This window comes from Leptidea sinapis, chromosome 47, assembly GCF_905404315.1.
Source record: "Leptidea sinapis chromosome 47, ilLepSina1.1, whole genome shotgun sequence".
Classification (NCBI taxonomy): domain Eukaryota; kingdom Metazoa; phylum Arthropoda; class Insecta; order Lepidoptera; family Pieridae; genus Leptidea; species Leptidea sinapis.
This window is the reverse complement of record NC_066311.1, coordinates 7,893,739-7,910,947: the sequence shown is the minus strand read 5'-3', so window position 1 is coordinate 7,910,947 and position 17,209 is coordinate 7,893,739. Positions and strand designations below refer to the sequence as shown.

General features: G+C 39.2%; 2 protein-coding genes across 5 annotated transcripts; one reads left to right on the top strand and one right to left on the bottom strand.

Annotated features, from left to right (window-relative positions):
* Positions 1-2,081: 2,081 nt before the first annotated feature.
* LOC126978228 (replication factor C subunit 2) lies at positions 2,082-5,583 on the top strand. The gene is made up of 4 exons (XM_050826991.1): positions 2,082-2,737; positions 2,835-3,056; positions 3,695-3,931; positions 4,147-5,583. Exons 1-4 carry the CDS (start codon positions 2,366-2,368, stop codon positions 4,354-4,356), a joined length of 1,041 nt encoding a protein of 346 aa, XP_050682948.1. The 5' UTR covers positions 2,082-2,365; the 3' UTR covers positions 4,357-5,583.
* Positions 5,576-16,640, bottom strand: LOC126978229 (glucosamine-6-phosphate isomerase). Of its 4 annotated transcripts, none has more exons than XM_050826994.1 (7): positions 16,539-16,640; positions 10,821-11,073; positions 10,219-10,401; positions 9,525-9,709; positions 8,696-8,869; positions 7,492-7,566; positions 5,576-5,744 (listed from the first exon to the last, which is right to left on the bottom strand). In XM_050826994.1, the coding sequence occupies exons 2-6, from the start codon at positions 11,044-11,046 to the stop codon at positions 7,498-7,500; spliced, it is 837 nt and encodes a 278-aa protein (XP_050682951.1). In that variant the 5' UTR covers positions 11,047-11,073; positions 16,539-16,640; the 3' UTR covers positions 5,576-5,744; positions 7,492-7,497. The 4 variants fall into 4 exon arrangements, with proteins under 4 accessions (XP_050682951.1, XP_050682949.1, XP_050682950.1 ...); XM_050826992.1 differs by lacking the exon at positions 16,539-16,640 and adding an exon at positions 16,182-16,371; XM_050826993.1 differs by lacking the exon at positions 16,539-16,640 and adding an exon at positions 12,304-12,465.
* Positions 16,641-17,209: the final 569 nt, after the last annotated feature.

Below are 17,209 nucleotides of genomic sequence, written 5' to 3'. Positions count from 1 at the left end.
TCCCTTCGGATGATCCTAATGCCTGCGCCGTTGCAGTAACCGATGTGATACTACAGGGCATGGATATTTTTATACAAAGCTGTGTAGTACAGACAGTTAAAGCAGCATCTGACTGCAAAAAACAGGTGTTTCGAACTTGGGTTGCAGCACTGGGCACAAAGGATCCGAACTGCAAAGTTCTGAAGAGGAAGTATAACCGTGCCTCCAGATTTTTTAAGCGGCAAATCGCTTGTGCAAAATCAGAGCACGTCGTCAAAATCGGCGAGCAGCTTTCCAGTTACCCGACCAGAACACGCAAGTTCTGGTCGTTGTCGAAAGGTGCTCTTCGTAACTTCAACCAGCCGTCCTTGCCACCGTTGCAAATGAGGAATGACACCCTGGCCCATACGGCAAAAGAGAAAGCCTATCTACTGTACGCTCTTTTTGCCTCCAACTCAACTCTTGACGACAACGGAAAAACACCGCCGACCATCCCGCGGTATCAGAGCTCTATGCCTGAAGTACAGTTCAGACAGAAAACTGTTAGGCGAGCTCTGTTTTCGTTGGACGTAGGAAGTCGAGCGGGCCGGATGGATTTTCTCCAATCGTGCTTAGAACGTGTGCCCCTGTGTTGACGCCGGTGCTAACGCGTTAATTCCGACACACTTATTCAAAACTCCCCTGGGCTGACTTCCATGAGTCCCTGATACATGTAAGTCAGCCCTTGTCCATCTGATCCAAAATAAAGGAGACAGTTCGGATCCGGCAAACTACAGGCCTATTGCTATTACTACCCTGCTCTCCAAAATCATGGAGAGCATAATCAACCGCCAGCTCTTGGTATACCTAGAGGGTCACCAGTTGATCAACGACCGACAGTACAGCTTTCGCCATCGTCGGTAGGCAGGTGATATTCTGGTATACCTAACACATAGATGGGCGGCGGCTATTGAAAGCAAGAGGGAAGGCCTGGCAGTTAGACTTGAGAAACTTGTGTCTTCTATCGAGTCCTCTCTTGAGAAGGTCGCGGAATGGGGTAATTGAACCTTGTCCTTTTAACCCCCAGAAGACTCAAGTTTGCGCGTTTACCACTAAAAAAACGTTGAAAACCCCATTTGTCGTATCACCGCTCTTCGACAACACTTCCCTTAATGTCTCGCCTAGTATCGGAATACTGGGTCTCGAAATCTCGAGCGATTGCCAATTCCGTGGCCATCTGAACGGAAAAGCCAAATTGGCTTCGAAGAAACTGGACGTCATTAATAGAGCTCGGCCATACTTCAAGCCGGTCAACATTCTAGCGCTCTACAAAGCGCAGGTCCGGCCACATATGGAGTATTGCTGTCATCTCTGGTCTGGCGCACCCCAGTATCAGCTCCATCCTTTTGACCCCGTGCAACGTAGAGCAGCTTGAATTATCGGGGACCCAGTGCTCTGTGAACGGCTGGCGTTGCGTTGAGATGTCGCTTCATTGTGTGACTTCTACCGCATTTATCACGGGGAGTGTTCCGAAGAGCTGTTTAACCTGATTCCTGCCGCCGAATTCCACCTTCGCACGACACGCCGCAAGTTAGGATATCATCCCCACCATCTGGATGTGCCTCCACATTGCAGTTTTCAATGAGCTTTCTACCACGTACTACAAAGCTGTGGAATAAACTTCCTTGAGCGGTGTTTCCAGAACGATACAACCTTCAAAAAAGGTGCGTACATCTTCCTTAAAGGCTGGCAACGCTCCTGTGATTCCTCTGGTGTTGCAAGAGATTGTGGGCGGCGGTGAAATTTAATTTTTCACTCAAATTATTCACCCTGAACCATCTCGATAAGTTTTCCAAGGACAGGTTTATGTTCTCTAAATGCTGTGAATGTCTAACAATATTATAAAGTAATGAAGTTTCGTCTAAGAAAAGAACAATCTTACATTCTTTCGAAGCTGCAATACAAAAACAGTGGCATACCATAAATGTACTCGTAGAGATTTTTTTTTATTTACTCTATGTGCTTTCTCTAGCAAGGCTGTCACATAAATAAAGGTACTCTGTGGGTTGACAATTATTGTCATTATAAAATCTGTCTTCAACGCTTTTTCGATAAATTGGTTTCAGTTGTTTTATTTTGTATGTCTGTTTCACGTCCGTCTACATTATAAATTGTGGAATTCTTATTTTTACTATATTTCCTTTTTTTAATATCGTTACAAAGTTTACCTTTTTAAATTCATCGTGTTTTTGAATCTTCAAAATAATTCTATTCAATGGATTATTTAGTACAACCAAGACTGAACTTTTAACCTATGTTAAAATCATTTTTGCTTATGCCTCCTAGTTTATGTATGTGTAAGAAGTAAACGATTACAGCACTGACAACATCGAAAAATAATATCAAAATGTCTGATGATGATGTTGTACTAATGGAAGTGGATGATGTGCAACCGGTCTCTAAGCCGGCTCCAGCAACTGTTGCTGTCAAGGCAACGTCTCATTTGCCGTGGATTGAAAAGTACCGACCACAAACTTTCGCAGATATTGTGGGCAATGAAGACACAGTGTCAAGACTTGCGGTGTTTGCCCGGACGGGAAACGCGCCCAATATCATCATCGCTGGTCCCCCTGGTGTTGGGAAAACGACAACTATACTTTGTCTAGCTAGAGCACTGCTTGGTACTGCATTCAAGGATGCTGTGCTTGAGCTGAATGCCTCAAATGACAGGGGAATAGACGTAGTACGCAATAAAATTAAAATGTTTGCTCAACAAAAGGTGCTCCACAATTTTTGCAACATATTTTTCATTACAGTAATTAATAAAATGTATATTCAGAATATATAATACTATGCTGTTGTGGTTTGTGTTATAGGTGACTCTACCAGCGGGTAGACATAAGATTGTGATACTGGATGAGGCAGACAGCATGACAGATGGAGCCCAGCAGGCCCTGAGACGCACAATGGAGCTGTACTCCAGCACCACAAGGTTTGCTCTGGCAGCCAACAACAGCGAGAAGATAATTGAGCCAATACAATCTAGATGTGCTGTTCTCAGATACTCTCGACTTACTGATGCACAGATATTAGCAAAAGTAATTAGTATTACAGTAATTGCTATTTCATCTTTTACTTATTAATGTACAAGTGTGGTTAACTAAAAATGTTGGAATTAAGAACATGTTCGCTAGATCAGCATGTGTGTTGTTTATAAAGGTATAAAGCAATAGTAGTTGTGGTGGCAGGATGATCCTGTTGCCGAAGGCTCGGCTTCAGATTCTTAAAGTGAATACATATATATTTTGTATATATAATCGCTTATAACATGCTCACAGAATACTTCTATTTATTTACGGTGTGTGTGGATGATGCAGCTACTGTACTCAATAACTTTTGTTTTGTATTAATTTACATTTACTTTTTTGACTTACACATGTAAGGTTTTTTGATGTTTGAGTATGTTTGTTGCATCACTTTACATATTATATTGTAATTAAAATGATTTGTAAGATGACAATAGTGTAAATCTTGATTTAAAAAGAGTGGCGGTGAGTTTCTTGCTACTTCTTCTCATTAGCACAACCCTTTACAAAGTAGCAGGAGATTCAATAAGAAAAGAAATTTCTACATTTGTGAGTGTCATTTCCATGATCTAAATGATTAAAGTGATTTTGATTTGTATTGATTAGCAATGGATATTGCAGTGGGATGTTATTTAGTGAAACTGTTACAGGTCATAGAAGTATGTCAGAAAGAGAACTTATCATACACCGAGGAAGGAGTTAATGCTGTGGTTTTCACAGCCCAGGGAGACTTAAGATCAGCTCTGAACAATCTACAGTCCACAGCACAAGGCTTCAGGCACATCAGCCCAGACAATGTATTCAAGGTGTGTGACGAGCCGCACCCTATGTTCATTAAGACCATGCTTGAGTCCTGTTTGAAGCAGGACATACATTCTGCATACAAGGTAAGAGTGTACTTGGAGTATTATATTTTATGTGAATAAAATCAATGAACAATAGTGTTGCTAAGAGTAAAACTAAAGGCACTTGAATGCCAAGGCCTTGTCTGCATGGAAGTATCAAGTTATTACCATTATTAAGACATCCATCCCTCTCCTAAAAAGATTTTTATTTATTTGTATTAATACAAACCTCTGTTATCAATATGAGTGTTATGCAGGTAATGGCGAAGCTAGTGAAGCTGGGGTATGCAGCAGAGGATATTGTGAGCAACATATTCCGTGTGTGCAAGGGCCTGGAGACCTCTGAGGATGTGAAGCTGGCACTGATCCGAGAGATCGGAGTGACTCACATGCGGCTGGCAGATGGGCTCAGCTCCTCATTGCAGCTAGCCGCTCTTCTTGCCCGGATGTGTCAGGCAAACGCTTAAGTGATCTGAACATAGTGCCGGCCATGTTGCATATTGTATTGACAGATAATGAGATTGTGTTGTGAAATTTTAGTTCATAAATGTGAGAGTGTCTGTACATTTTTTTCACCAGATATGTCTATTCTATTTTGTGTTGTCTTGTTAAATCTCAGACCATATTTTTGTCACTCCATGTTATATGGGCCACATTCAATTCTTCCCATATAACATAATTAGCACATTGAGACTGTCCCCATGAAGTATGGATATATGTTTGTATTTTATCAATTGTATCAGATCTTGCCAAATATGTGTATGTAATCATACCTTCATGCATGTGGGGGGTACAAATGCATAAATACATATAAAGTTATAACCTTAGAGAATTTATAAGTCTAGATAGAGTCTCTTGCTGTTAGACAACTGATAAAAACTGGCAGGAAAATTAGTTTAGTGTGTGTGTCAAACTGTGTCTTACACTCGCGATTTGTATGACATTTTGTGTTAGTGTGTGTGCATTGCTCAAAATGGAAGTTAGTTCTTAACTCAAAGTCTATCTAGACATATAAAGATTTATTATTCAAACAAATCTTATAACTATATTTACTGTATTATGACTACATATAATTAAAACAATCATTATGTGGAAGCGTACCAAGAATACTGGCAGCATTGGATAGCAAGGCTGATCCGTTGACCGAAATAGCTACCAGCGCTTGGGTTTCCAGTAGCCTTATTGAGGCGCGAAGATAGTATTTTGAACATTCTCCACGCCTCTGGGCTCCACGGGCATATAAATAATCCAAGGTTATAACTATTAAGATTTGTGTAAAATATTTGGAAATGTCAATTTTATTTATGTGATAATAATAGTTTATGTGATTGTAGGTACACAATGAAGGGTGTTAAACATGTGTGGGTAATAATAAAATTATAACATCACACAAGAGCTTTAATGCCTAATTATCTACAGTTACATACACTACTTTATCTAACAACATATCATAAACGTGCTTGATGCATTCAGGAGCCCACATATTAACACGATAAATTTTTACCAGTAAAGGACTGTATTAAGGAAGTAACTGATATTAAATTAGAGGCCAAATCAAATTTAGTAGTAATAAAAAAAAATCTAATAAGAAATTTGTTGTCTATTTTTATGGTGGTCATAATGTGCAGTTATTGAACACATCATCATTATGGTATTTGAGTGTATAAAGGAAATAAAAGGAATTAGTAAGAAAATATTCGATTTATTTATCATAAAATAATGTATAAATGTTATACTTAAAGTATAATAATATTTTTATATTACAGTATAAAATGAAGAGCTAGTTATATAATATAGTTGTGTGTGGTCCCCGTTACCCGTCCGCTATCAGCTTGTTGTGTTCAATCATCAGACTCTGTAAAACGAGAGGTACCTAATTGCAAAAAAATAAAAAATACCACGGACGAGTAAAAAAAGAAGGACTCCGCGCCGTGATATTAGCAAGTGAAGCACCGTTATGCTAGTGTGTGTGCGGTCACTAGTTACACAATTTTTTCTCCCTTAAATAATCATATATGGCCACAGATACTTATATAGTATCGCTTTTACACTTTTTCACAACGCACGACGACATTTTTAAAATATTTTATTGAGACGCAAACTGATCTGTCACAGACGATGACAATTCCCATAATGGCCGCCTATCGGCCTGTAGTAGTGTAAGTGTGTGCGTGGGGCTATGTATTTACACGTTAATCGGCTTGTTTTGGTGCTACACTGTTATGAAAGGTGACACGGAGTCCTTATTTTTTTTACTAGTCCGTGCAAAATACAAGATGAATGGATCTGGTCAAGATCGCCGGAATACGTTGGATGAGGGCAGCAGGACCGATCGTCGTGGAGATCTTTTGGGGGAGGCCTTTGTCCAGCGGTGGTCGTCTTCCGGCTGATGATGACGATACAAAATGGTACTCTATGATCAGAACAGCTGGCCAACTGCAAACTTAATCATCTGCATATTGCGGGCTATAACTTATACTGAGTGACTTCTACATGATGTGCACTCAACAAACAGACAAGATGTTTTGTTCTGTCGCTTATTTCTCGATTCTTCCAGTTATTACGAAAAATCTTCGAAAAGATTCGGAAATTAATCGACTTTATATGCATGTAATATTCTTTACTGCAGTTATTATTGTAGAATACCTGCTATTACTTAGTTAAAAAGTGTTCATCGAGGTTTTCCGAAAGGAAGATTCGGAACATTAAATTTAAAATGTTGTGTCGGTTCAAAAGCGGTTTGTGTAAGCCTAATTATTTCAATAAATCCCAGCTCCACACAAATGAGAGCCAGTCCTGCCACTTGAGTCCCCAATCGTCTACATCAGTTTGAATGTGGCTTGGAGGAGATGTTGCAGCATATTCCTAGATGGCCAAAGGTCAAGTGTCCTCTCAGCCCACATACAGTAAGCATAGTGTGTTAATAACCTACCCTCATTAAAATAAAAAAAATGTTACGAATTAAGGTATCAAGCCACCGATTCAATTCAATATACGAACTAGACACTAGTTCGTCTATTGAATTGAAATTAAGTACGTGATTCATCTGGAACACGATGAAAATTGAAATACCAATATTGACACAAATTATTTTGCCCCAAACCAGGCATAGCCTGTGTGGGTACTATGGGCACAATACAACGATATAATATTTAATACAATATACTTACTTAAACATACATAAATACAAAATAAACATTCATGACTCGGAAACACACATTCATATTAATCATATAAATGATTGCGCCTACCGGGATTCGAACCCGGGACCTCTAGAACAGTAGGCAGGGTCACTAACCACTGGGCTAAAGGGGTCGTAAAATATTAATAATAATTTAATAAACTATTAAAACATTTTTTTTAAGTATATGTAAAGTATAATATATGTATAATGTTCAAAATTTTAGGAGGCCACAAAACAGGCCAGTAAAAAAATTGTTAGTCAACATGACAATACAGCTATTTTCTAGCGCCAATTAACCTATCGAGGATTTTTTTTTAATTTAACCCTGGCGAATTCGGTACGGATAAATGATATATGATGTGAATTGCTTGCGAGTACAATGCTAGTGCCTGCGCCTGGAGGTACGACAAGTGATCACCTAGGACTAGTGCACGACGCGCTGGTGCTCCACCGACACCTGCTCGATCATCCGCTGGTGCTCGTCGCTCAGCGCCTGCCGAGCCGCCGCGCGCACACACAAACAAACAAACAAACACACATACAAATCAATATGATACAACGTGTGTCAAGTATAAGTCGAAGATGGCGGCGACTGACAATTAAATACATTAATTATCCGGCCGGTTGTTTCAGACAGTTAACGTCAAATACGTTCGTCAAATATTATCAATTACGAAGGATATTTAACTATCGTTAAATATATAACGTCAATATTCTGATTATTTAAGTAAGAATTTTCAGGATGAAACGCCGCATGCATCAAATTACTAAACGCTACTGGAAATGTAAATAGGCTATATCAATAGTTAGAACACGATTTCATTTCATGTGTTCAATAATAGGACATAATAAACTCTTAACGGAATGCGTCAGGTATCACTCTTGGGACCCTTTTCATTACTATTTTTGTCTATGAATGTTAGGTTCATAGCACCAAGGCGCATCGTTTTAATGAATAGGATTTGGCACTGAGGCAGCACATGCTGAAGGAAGCTGGTTTAGAGTAAGATTCACACATATAACACTAAAAGAGTTATTACTAATAAAATATAATATGTTAATATCCATGCAGAACTTTTTTATAAACTAATTACAGAGTTTGTTACAGTTAGTTCAGCAAAGTACCAAAATGTTAAAAGAAAAATACTCGCCTAACCGAATATTTACAGCATGGCATGTCGAAGTAGTACTGAACACCCCTAGAGAAGAGCACTGAACATACCTGAAGACTGCCGCCGGATAGAAGGAATCTGTATAACAGTGTGAATGGCAGTTGGTATTCAACTACTTAGATCCATTGTACCCGCAAGTAATGTACCACAACCAATCCGTACCACCACCGAATATTACACAATATATTATAATGTACCAATAGTTGATAGCAGTTTTGCATGCGATGTACCAACAAAGATAGAATCTACGTTGTTCTATGTCATTCCGGGCATCAACAGCTAAGCAAATTTATATAACTTACATTAGTTATTCTTTGAAGATGATAATAATGTTATTGTGATGGTTGTAACAGGGACGTGTGGGGTTCAAGGTTATTATTGTAGTGTGGTTAGGTAGGTACCTACCTAACCTACTTTAGTTAGTAGGTACAAAGTGCATTCTCTCGTTACCTTGAAGTACTTGACAGTCTTGACGCGCAGCTCGAGCGTGGCGTCGTCGTCACACACGAGAACGGCCTGCGGGTGCTGCTGGAACGCCGACACGGTCCACATGTGGTTCACGCCCTCCTCCACTGCCTTGGCCAGCGCTAGCGCCTTGTGCGCGCCCGTGATCAAGATCATCACCTGCGACATCATCAAGGTTGTAGCCTATCCTTAACATACCTACTTATATGACGTATCTCTTATGATGGTGTGGTCAAATTGAGACGGAGGATGAAAGAAGATTGATTGGACAAACAGCAGGAGGGAGGTGCTGCATAATATCGACCTGGACGTACATTCCACGGTCAGACCGGAAACATACCAGGTCAATAGTATTTAGAATAAGAATGCTTGGACTTATTAAAGTTTATGCAAATGGAACAGCCAAGGAATTGTCAGGACAGTGGCAAATTAAGGACCGTGATGTAAAAAATCGAGATTGCAAAAAAGGTTCTCTAGTCGTCACAGTAGGTAAACTGGTAGAAGTTAAGAAGTCAATAATTTACTGTTGTTCAAACTAATAAATAGGTAATATAAAATAAGTAAAACGGTATAGAGTTTATGAGACTGATTGTAATATTCTAAGTAGGTACATCATCATTGAGTTTTTTTCTGCAATGCATTGTAGCGTTCAAAGTTAGCAGAACGGTGTCACTTTGACGGGCATTGAAACATGAAAAACAAGAACGTGCATGCACTATTGCAATATCTCTTAGGCTCCTACTTTGCAAGATAGCTATCTCTTACCATATGATGACTGCGAGTTCGATTGTTCTGCTGTTCCATAGCAACCTACCTCCTTGGCATCCATGACGGTGCCGACACCGACGGTGAGCGCCTTGGCTGGCACCTTGCTGATGTCGTTCCCGAAGAACCGCTTGTTAGCCTCGAGCGTGTCGTAGGCGAGCGTCTTGATGCGCGTGCGCGACACCAGAGAGGAGCCCGGCTCGTTGAACGCGATGTGCCCGTCCGGTCCGATACCTGGCCCACATGACGCATATTAATTACTTGATCGCAAACCACAGTAGGCAGAAAAATTATGAAAGCAGAATCAACGCAGTTGACATGCGATCACTGCGCAGTATGTGTGGGGTGAGCCTGATTGATGAAATTCCGAATGCAGTTATACGAGCGCGCTGTGGTCTGAAAGACAAAAGACGACGTGACAAGGATTGAGAAAGGAATTCTGTAATGGTTTGGAGACGTGAAGCGAATGAGTCAAAAAAGAATGACGAATCAAATATATAAAGCAAGCGTGTGTGGGCAAGTAGTTCGCGGAAGACCTCGTAGGATATTCGTCGAACAAATTAAGGAAGGGAAGCTCTGAAACATCCAAAACCGGCGAGCATGTATGCATAACTGTGAGTTTTGTTAGAATAGAAGCAAGTGGCGTACTGTTGTCTCTGCTACTCTGGTACCCCACAAAAAGGCGTGAGTGTTCATCAAATAATAAAATGTTAGGACAGCTGTGTGTGGTGAGTGACAGTTACCGCCAATAAAGAGGTGCACGCCGCCCGCCTCCTTGATGAGGTCCTCGAACCGCTGACACTCGGCCACCAGGTCGGGCGCGTTCCCGTTCAGCACGTGCGCCTGCGCCGGGTCGATGTCAATGTGCTTGAAGAACTCGTTCCACATGTAGTAGTGGTACGACTCCGGGTGCTCCCGCGGCAAACCTGCACACGACCCTCATATACCTCACCTGCATCGATAACCTGTATCTAGCGTAAAATAGCGGAGCAGGCGTACTACACCTTTTACTACAGCCAAGTGAAATTACTGGTCTACTGTGGGTTTTCAAGACTCCTGAGCTGACACTTAGGTTGTGATACTTCAATGGTCTGTAATAAATAATTACCCGGCACCACACTCTTTCAATTGGTACATAACATTACAACCAGTGCACCGCTATTTTGCGCCAGATGTCGGTGTCGAACGAACACCGCAGACACAGATAATATCAATTGTGGGTGTTATTAGTTTAGTAGTAATATCAAATGTTATTGATTGGGTTGTTTTGTAGTGTACAGGTACTCCAATACATCAAAATCTGCAAAAGGGTTAAGGGCATGATACCTGTAGGAGAGTTACTCACCGACGTACTCGTCCATGTTGAAGGTGGTGACGTACTTGAAGGAGATGCGGCCCTGGCGGTGAAAGTCGATGAGGCGGCGGTACATGCCCAGCGGCGTGCCCCCAGTGGGCAGCCCCATCACGAAACGGCGGCCGGGGCCCGGCGCGAACTCGGTGATGCGTTGCAGCACGAACCGCGCCGCCCATTCCGCCACCGCATCAGCGTCCTCCAGGATTATCAGCCGCATGCTGCCGCACCGCTGCGCCACTCACACCTGCAAGCAACATGTCTCTAAGTCTTACTCTATAGTTATTAATGTCCTTATCTGGATGATTAGCTCTTTAGCTCTAACCATATTCTCTTGAAACTCCATAGAAACCACAGATATCTTAATCATATCGATTTGCGAACAACGTGCTGGTTTTGCGTTTCAGGGCGAGGCAGGTTCTAGAGATTTTCAACGACATAAAATGTGCTCAGTAACTCTTTACATTTTATTAATTTGTTTTTAAACTTAATCAAGTTTAGAAACCGTTTGAGTATTTTTTTAGAATCACTGCGCAGGTTGTTACATATTTTAAGCTATAAATCACGCACTCCTCTAAAACTTCCATCATTTGGGCTTCCCGATAGTTAATGCAGGTGGATCTTCAACTTCTACTCACTCACTGAGCGCAGCATACAGGTCGTTATCGACGGTTATTGCTCGATCCGAAAATCGTGAACGCTGGTATTCCCAAAGGCTCTGTGGTATCTCCTACACAGTTTCTTCTGCATATCAATGATATGTTGGACCTCCAACATATATTTCTATGTAGACGACAGCACTGATGATGGGTGCCCTCAAAAAAAGTACACCTTCCTTAAAAAGGCCGGCAACGCTCCTGTTATTGCTCTGGTGTTGCGCCCGACCTGGTGGCCGAGTGCCAGCGGTTCGAGGACCTCATCAAGGAGGCGGGCGGCGGTGCAAGCACTTCTTAGTTATCATGACCCAAGCTTTGTTGAAAAGGTAAAGGAGTAACAAGAGTGTATATATCCGATAATCCTACTAATATAATAAATATGAACGTAAGTTTGTTTGTTACGCTTTCACGCCTAAACCACTCAACCGATTTGGATTAAATTTAATACATAGATACACTAGAGCTTGGAAAAGGACAAAGGCTACTTTGTATTGCAAAAAATAAACGTAGGGGTTGAGATAGGGGATGGAAGTTCGTCATTATCGAAGATGACACCTGCATGAAACATTGTATATAGGCGATTTATAAGTATTTGTTCGAGCATTTTCGAAACATTGATAATAGATAAAAGTTCGCATGGAAATATTATAAAAGAGTGTCCACATTGACAAGCGATATCCGCTGTGTCATAGAAGAGCACACAGCAACGGAAGAGCAGTTTGTATGTGTATTATTTGCAAAGTACCCCAAAGAAAACCCAAAGTAATTATTTCACGCGGACCAAGTCGCGGATAAAAGTTAGTAAATAATAAAAGACTTACCTTTTAAAATAAACTTACAGCTGTGAAGCGAAGAAAATGATTGTTTGAAGACGAGATGCCACTACAACGACTGACTCATATCAAGTAATGGTTTAACTATATTATCTTAATTGTGTATAAACGTTTCACAATAAAGTAAAAACATAAAGTTCATCGACTCGTGAGATATTGTAATATGTATATCGACTATCGAACCGCGAACCATTGACATTTGGTTTGTGATGACAGCGGGCAGCGGAAATCGCACCGCGCATGCGCCACGTGATAACGAGCTCAGCTTACGAGTTGCAGTTACATATACGCAGGGTTCCGTACCACCAACAAAATATTCTCCCACTTTCACTCGATTTTCAATGGTGTAAATAAATAGATATATACATGAGCACGCGTAGTCGCAAAGTGAGGCAACTAATACTACGCCCATATGGACGTACTGGAGCCAGTCTGGAACAATGTGTGACGTTGACGTGCCACATGTTCTGTTAAACTATGCGAATAATTGATGCTGATTCCATTAAGCGTCAGTTAGGAAATGAGTTCTTTGGTTAATTTGGTGTTCGAGCTGATAATATGTAATTAGATAAGTAGGTAATACAATAGTGTTAAGCATTTGATTCGTGTATGTAACTCTCACATTGTTTTTGTTTAATATTTTACCTAGCTACTCGTGAGAATCTGTAAATGGCTTTCTGTTATTTTATCATGTATCTATTGTAGTGTTCAGCTGTAGATTCTCCAATAACATAAATAAATAAATAATTGAAACTAAAATGCCGAGGTACTGCGAAATGTAAATTGTCTTTGGAGTTTCCGGATAGTACAGAATATTATTACAATATCGCGGCAACGAACCCTGATTCACATTTTTAAAGGTCTCAAAGGGCGTTAACACACTTTGATTAGAACAATCCTACACAGATCAGAACGGTATATCCTGAAGATATACTTCGCAAGACAATCAAACGCTGACGAAGAACTGACCACTAGCTCTTGCCTGTGAACTTGTAGGTACAATACATTAGTTATTCCAAGCCTTTCTCGGGATTTAATGTATATTGTAAATTATAATTCTATCTTTCATTAATTCAGGAACAGACATAAACTTATAATGCCTACTACTCGGCTAAGTCGAGTTAGAGAGATACCCCCTTATTCATAATGGTCCGCTAACTTTAAACAGCCGCTAAGGAGTGTTTTTTCTCATTCTGACTTAGGTCAATAGAAGAAGACAGAGTGAGAATTAGCAATGCTTTAAGTGAGCAGACTATTATGAATAAGGGGGTAAGTTTTTTTTTGGGCGTTATATGTTTTTACAAGATCCCAGAAAATGTTCAAAACAAATATATTACGAAATTCAAAATAATTGTAATAAAACTTTAGTTTGGTAAAGGCTACTAGGTATAACATAAATGACTTTCTTAATGATACCACAAATTTGGAATGGAGCGACCTCCCTCAGGCTATTAAATAATAAGTTTTATCGTACGATATTACTTTGTAACCATATTTTTTAAGAAAAAAAAATGAAGCCCGCTGAGTTTTTGCACCCGTTCTTCTCAGGTCTGAGGCATACTTTTTGGAATGTGTGGTAGTTTTTGACTTCCATTAAGTGATATCACATCCTATTTTGAATAAAAATATTTTAATTTGAATAAAAAAAATCTATATTCATTAACATAACATATTTTTTGTAAGGATTCTATTTAGTTTTCAATAAACTCTTCATTAGTGAAGTCATAATAATTAGCAATACAATGACGCGTTTTTACAGTAGATCGATTTGTGACTCCGCATTTGATGAGCTTATTCCGGGAAACGTAAAATATACAAATATATACCTAGAACAGGATTAGCTCGGGCTCCACTCGTGAAAACTCGAAACGTATAACGCGTTTTCTGAGAGATAACACCTTTAGATCGGTTTTTTGTTCACATAAACGGTTTAGTAAAACTACACCAAACCGTTAACAGGATTCATAAATTATGACAAAACAAAAATACAATTTGATAATATTATTATAGTTGAGCGCGCGGCAAGGAGCAATCGAGTCCTGTTCAATATTACGCTGAGTTTAGAATTTTAAGTTTCTTTAAAAATTATTAGATTTTCTTTTCAAATAAAATACTGTATATTTAAAAATCTTACTTCAATATCTAGTATATATTATTATCTAGTTTGAAAATCAAATTTCATGTTTAATGTACGAAAAGGTACTTCAAAGAACATATTTGCTTGAAGTTTTAATATATCTCGAGCGATTGTCAATTCCACGACCATCTGGAAGGCAAAGCCAAATTGGCTTCGAAGAAGCTGGGCGTAATAAATAGAGCACGGCAATACTTCAAGCCGGCCCACATTCTAGCGCTCTACAAAGCGCAGGTCCGGCCACATGGAGTATTGCTGTCATCTCTGGTCTGGCGCACCCCAGTATCAGCTCGATACATTTGACCGCGTGCAACGCCGAGCAGCTCGAATTGTCAGGGACCCAGTGCTCTGTGATCGGCTGGATTACTTGGCGTTGCGTAGAGACGTCGCTTCATTGTTCGTCTTCTACTGTATTTATTATGCGGTAGTGTTCCGAAGAGCTGTTTCCCTGATTCCTGCCGCCGAATTCTACCTTTGCACGACACGCCAAAATCCCCATCATCTGGATATGTGGCGGTCATCCACAGTGCGGTTTACAAGGAGCTTTCTTCCACGTACTACAAAGCTATGGAATGAGCTTCCTTATGCGGTGTTTCCGAGACGATACAACATGGATACCTTCAAAAAAAGCGCGTATACTTTCCTTAAAGGCGGCAACGCCTCTGTGATTTCTCTGGTGTTGCAATAGAATGTGAGCGGCGGGGATCACTTAACACCAGGTGACCCGGACGCTCGTTTTTCCTCCTTTTCCATAAAAAAAATATTATAACAATTTTCGTTTAATGTCCTAGTCTTCTTAAGAGCCGAATCCGAGATGCGTGAAAAAAAAATATAAGATTTACTTACAATTATCAAACACAAATATCTAAATAAAACCCGTCTCCCCTCCGAGCCTGCCCCTCGTGTATCGATGCCGTTGACCCCAATATAAACACTTAATACTTAGTTATTACCTCATTAGAGTAAATAATATTATATTCTCTGATTATATTCCTCAGATTGCGAAACGAAGTGTCTATATTACTTAAGGTTTGTATTTTTTTATTTAATTATTAAAATTAAATATTATCTTCACAATTTTTCACATCTGAAGAAACAGTTTTCATACCTGAAATTGCTTTAATATCGTTACAAGTACTATATCCACCCCAGTGGTAGCCGAACCCGCGACCCATTGCTATATAATTTGCCTGGCATTGAATAATAGAAATAAAAAGCAATAGAAACCTTTTTTTTACATTTTAACTAGCCGTTCCCGCCCCCTTCACTGGGCGAAATTTAAAAGGAAATAAATTAATGAAGGAACGTTGGAATTCGAAAAATAACCATAAACCATCTAGGATAAATTTCGCATCGAATGGTGGTAGTTTCATGTCGATACGATAAGTGGCTTAGGCGTGATTAAGCCTCAAAGACCATTTTCATTATAATATATATAAAAGATACTAAATTAATCTTGTAAATTAAAAATAGTGTTGTTAATTGAATACAAATTTACCATCGCATTAGAAAGTAAGTCATGGAGAATAAGAACCGTACCTATTGACAGTGTTTTAGATATTGTGAAGTTTTCAGTTTATTTATTGCAAACCATAAAAGCCCTGATATCATCATATTTTTAGGTTTTACATTTTCATTTAACTTCTATAAATAACTTATATGATATTGTTTTAATTTACAATATTAAGTATACTTTTGAACATCAAGAAGTCCTTCAAGCGGGGTCACTAACCTTTTTGGCACGTTAACCCTTGGTCGGAATGTTGAAATAATATTATCTTCTTACGACGCTATTTTACCACAGATTATTAAGAATAACAATTACTTTTTCTAAACTTAAAAAAGCTTTTTATTCCAATTTATCAGTTATTGATAGGATGTGATAACTGATTAGAATTTGCAACTGATTATAGAACAAAATAACAAACCTTGCAACTCAATTACTGTCACGGTCATGTGTCACAACAACGTCAAAATGTGATTGACAGGTTTGTCAGCGAGCAAATCAAACTATTGATAATGTGTTACTTTGAATCTTAGAATAATATATTATAGTGTCATTATTCTAAGCTTTTAATTAATACGTTACCTAGGATTATTTCAGTGCGGTAAGGCGGCAAGGATCTTTCAGCACGTGGCCAAATTTAGAACTAACACCGTCATCGTGTGACTTTTATTTATTTATTTTTTTTTTTTATATTAATTCGTTCTTTCGAACAGGCTATAGCCAGGGGCCTTACTGCCTTGTCGTTAGTATTTTCATTTCTTTGGTATTTATTATTTTCACTATTTTGTTTTACAAAGTGTGACTTTTAAGTGTCTTTGTGAATTTTTGACAGACTTTTTGAGTTACAGATTTTTTCTTTTTAATTTATTTACTGGCACGGGATGCAAGTCCATAAGCCAATTGGTCCTGAGAACTGAATTGGTAATCATAAATAATGGACATGGACTCATGAATACTATTTGGACCTTAGATTGTTTCAGATATTATAAGAAAATGAAATCTTGTTTTGACTTAGCACTGATCATTACAGTTAAACTTAGGAAACACATACTCAAAGCTAAACTACTTTAACGCGATACAGGCAAATTTGTGGTGTAGGAAGAATAGAATACCTATTGAATAACAATTAAGTTATTCTATGTAGTTTATCACATAAGGAGAAATATAACTGAGACACTTCAAAAATTTGTGGATTAACCTATTGCTTAAAAATTGGAAACATTTGTGCGGTGAAAGTTACAACTTAACAACTT

Excerpts from the sequence above, each read along its gene's own strand:
- LOC126978228 (XM_050826991.1), top strand. The coding sequence starts at position 2,366 with ATGTCTGATGATGATGTTGTACTAATGGAAGTGGATGATGTGCAACCG. Across the intron at positions 3,057-3,694 it reads ATGCACAGATATTAGCAAAA|GTCATAGAAGTATGTCAGAA; the intron begins GTAATTAGTATT and ends AAACTGTTACAG. Across the intron at positions 3,932-4,146 it reads ACATACATTCTGCATACAAG|GTAATGGCGAAGCTAGTGAA; the intron begins GTAAGAGTGTAC and ends AGTGTTATGCAG.
- LOC126978229 (XM_050826994.1), bottom strand. The coding sequence starts at position 11,046 with ATGCGGCTGATAATCCTGGAGGACGCTGATGCGGTGGCGGAATGGGCG. Across the intron at positions 9,710-10,218 it reads CGTGCACCTCTTTATTGGCG|GTATCGGACCGGACGGGCAC; the intron begins GTAACTGTCACT and ends CATGTGGGCCAG. Across the intron at positions 8,870-9,524 it reads CCGTCATGGATGCCAAGGAG|GTGATGATCTTGATCACGGG; the intron begins GTAGGTTGCTAT and ends ATGATGTCGCAG.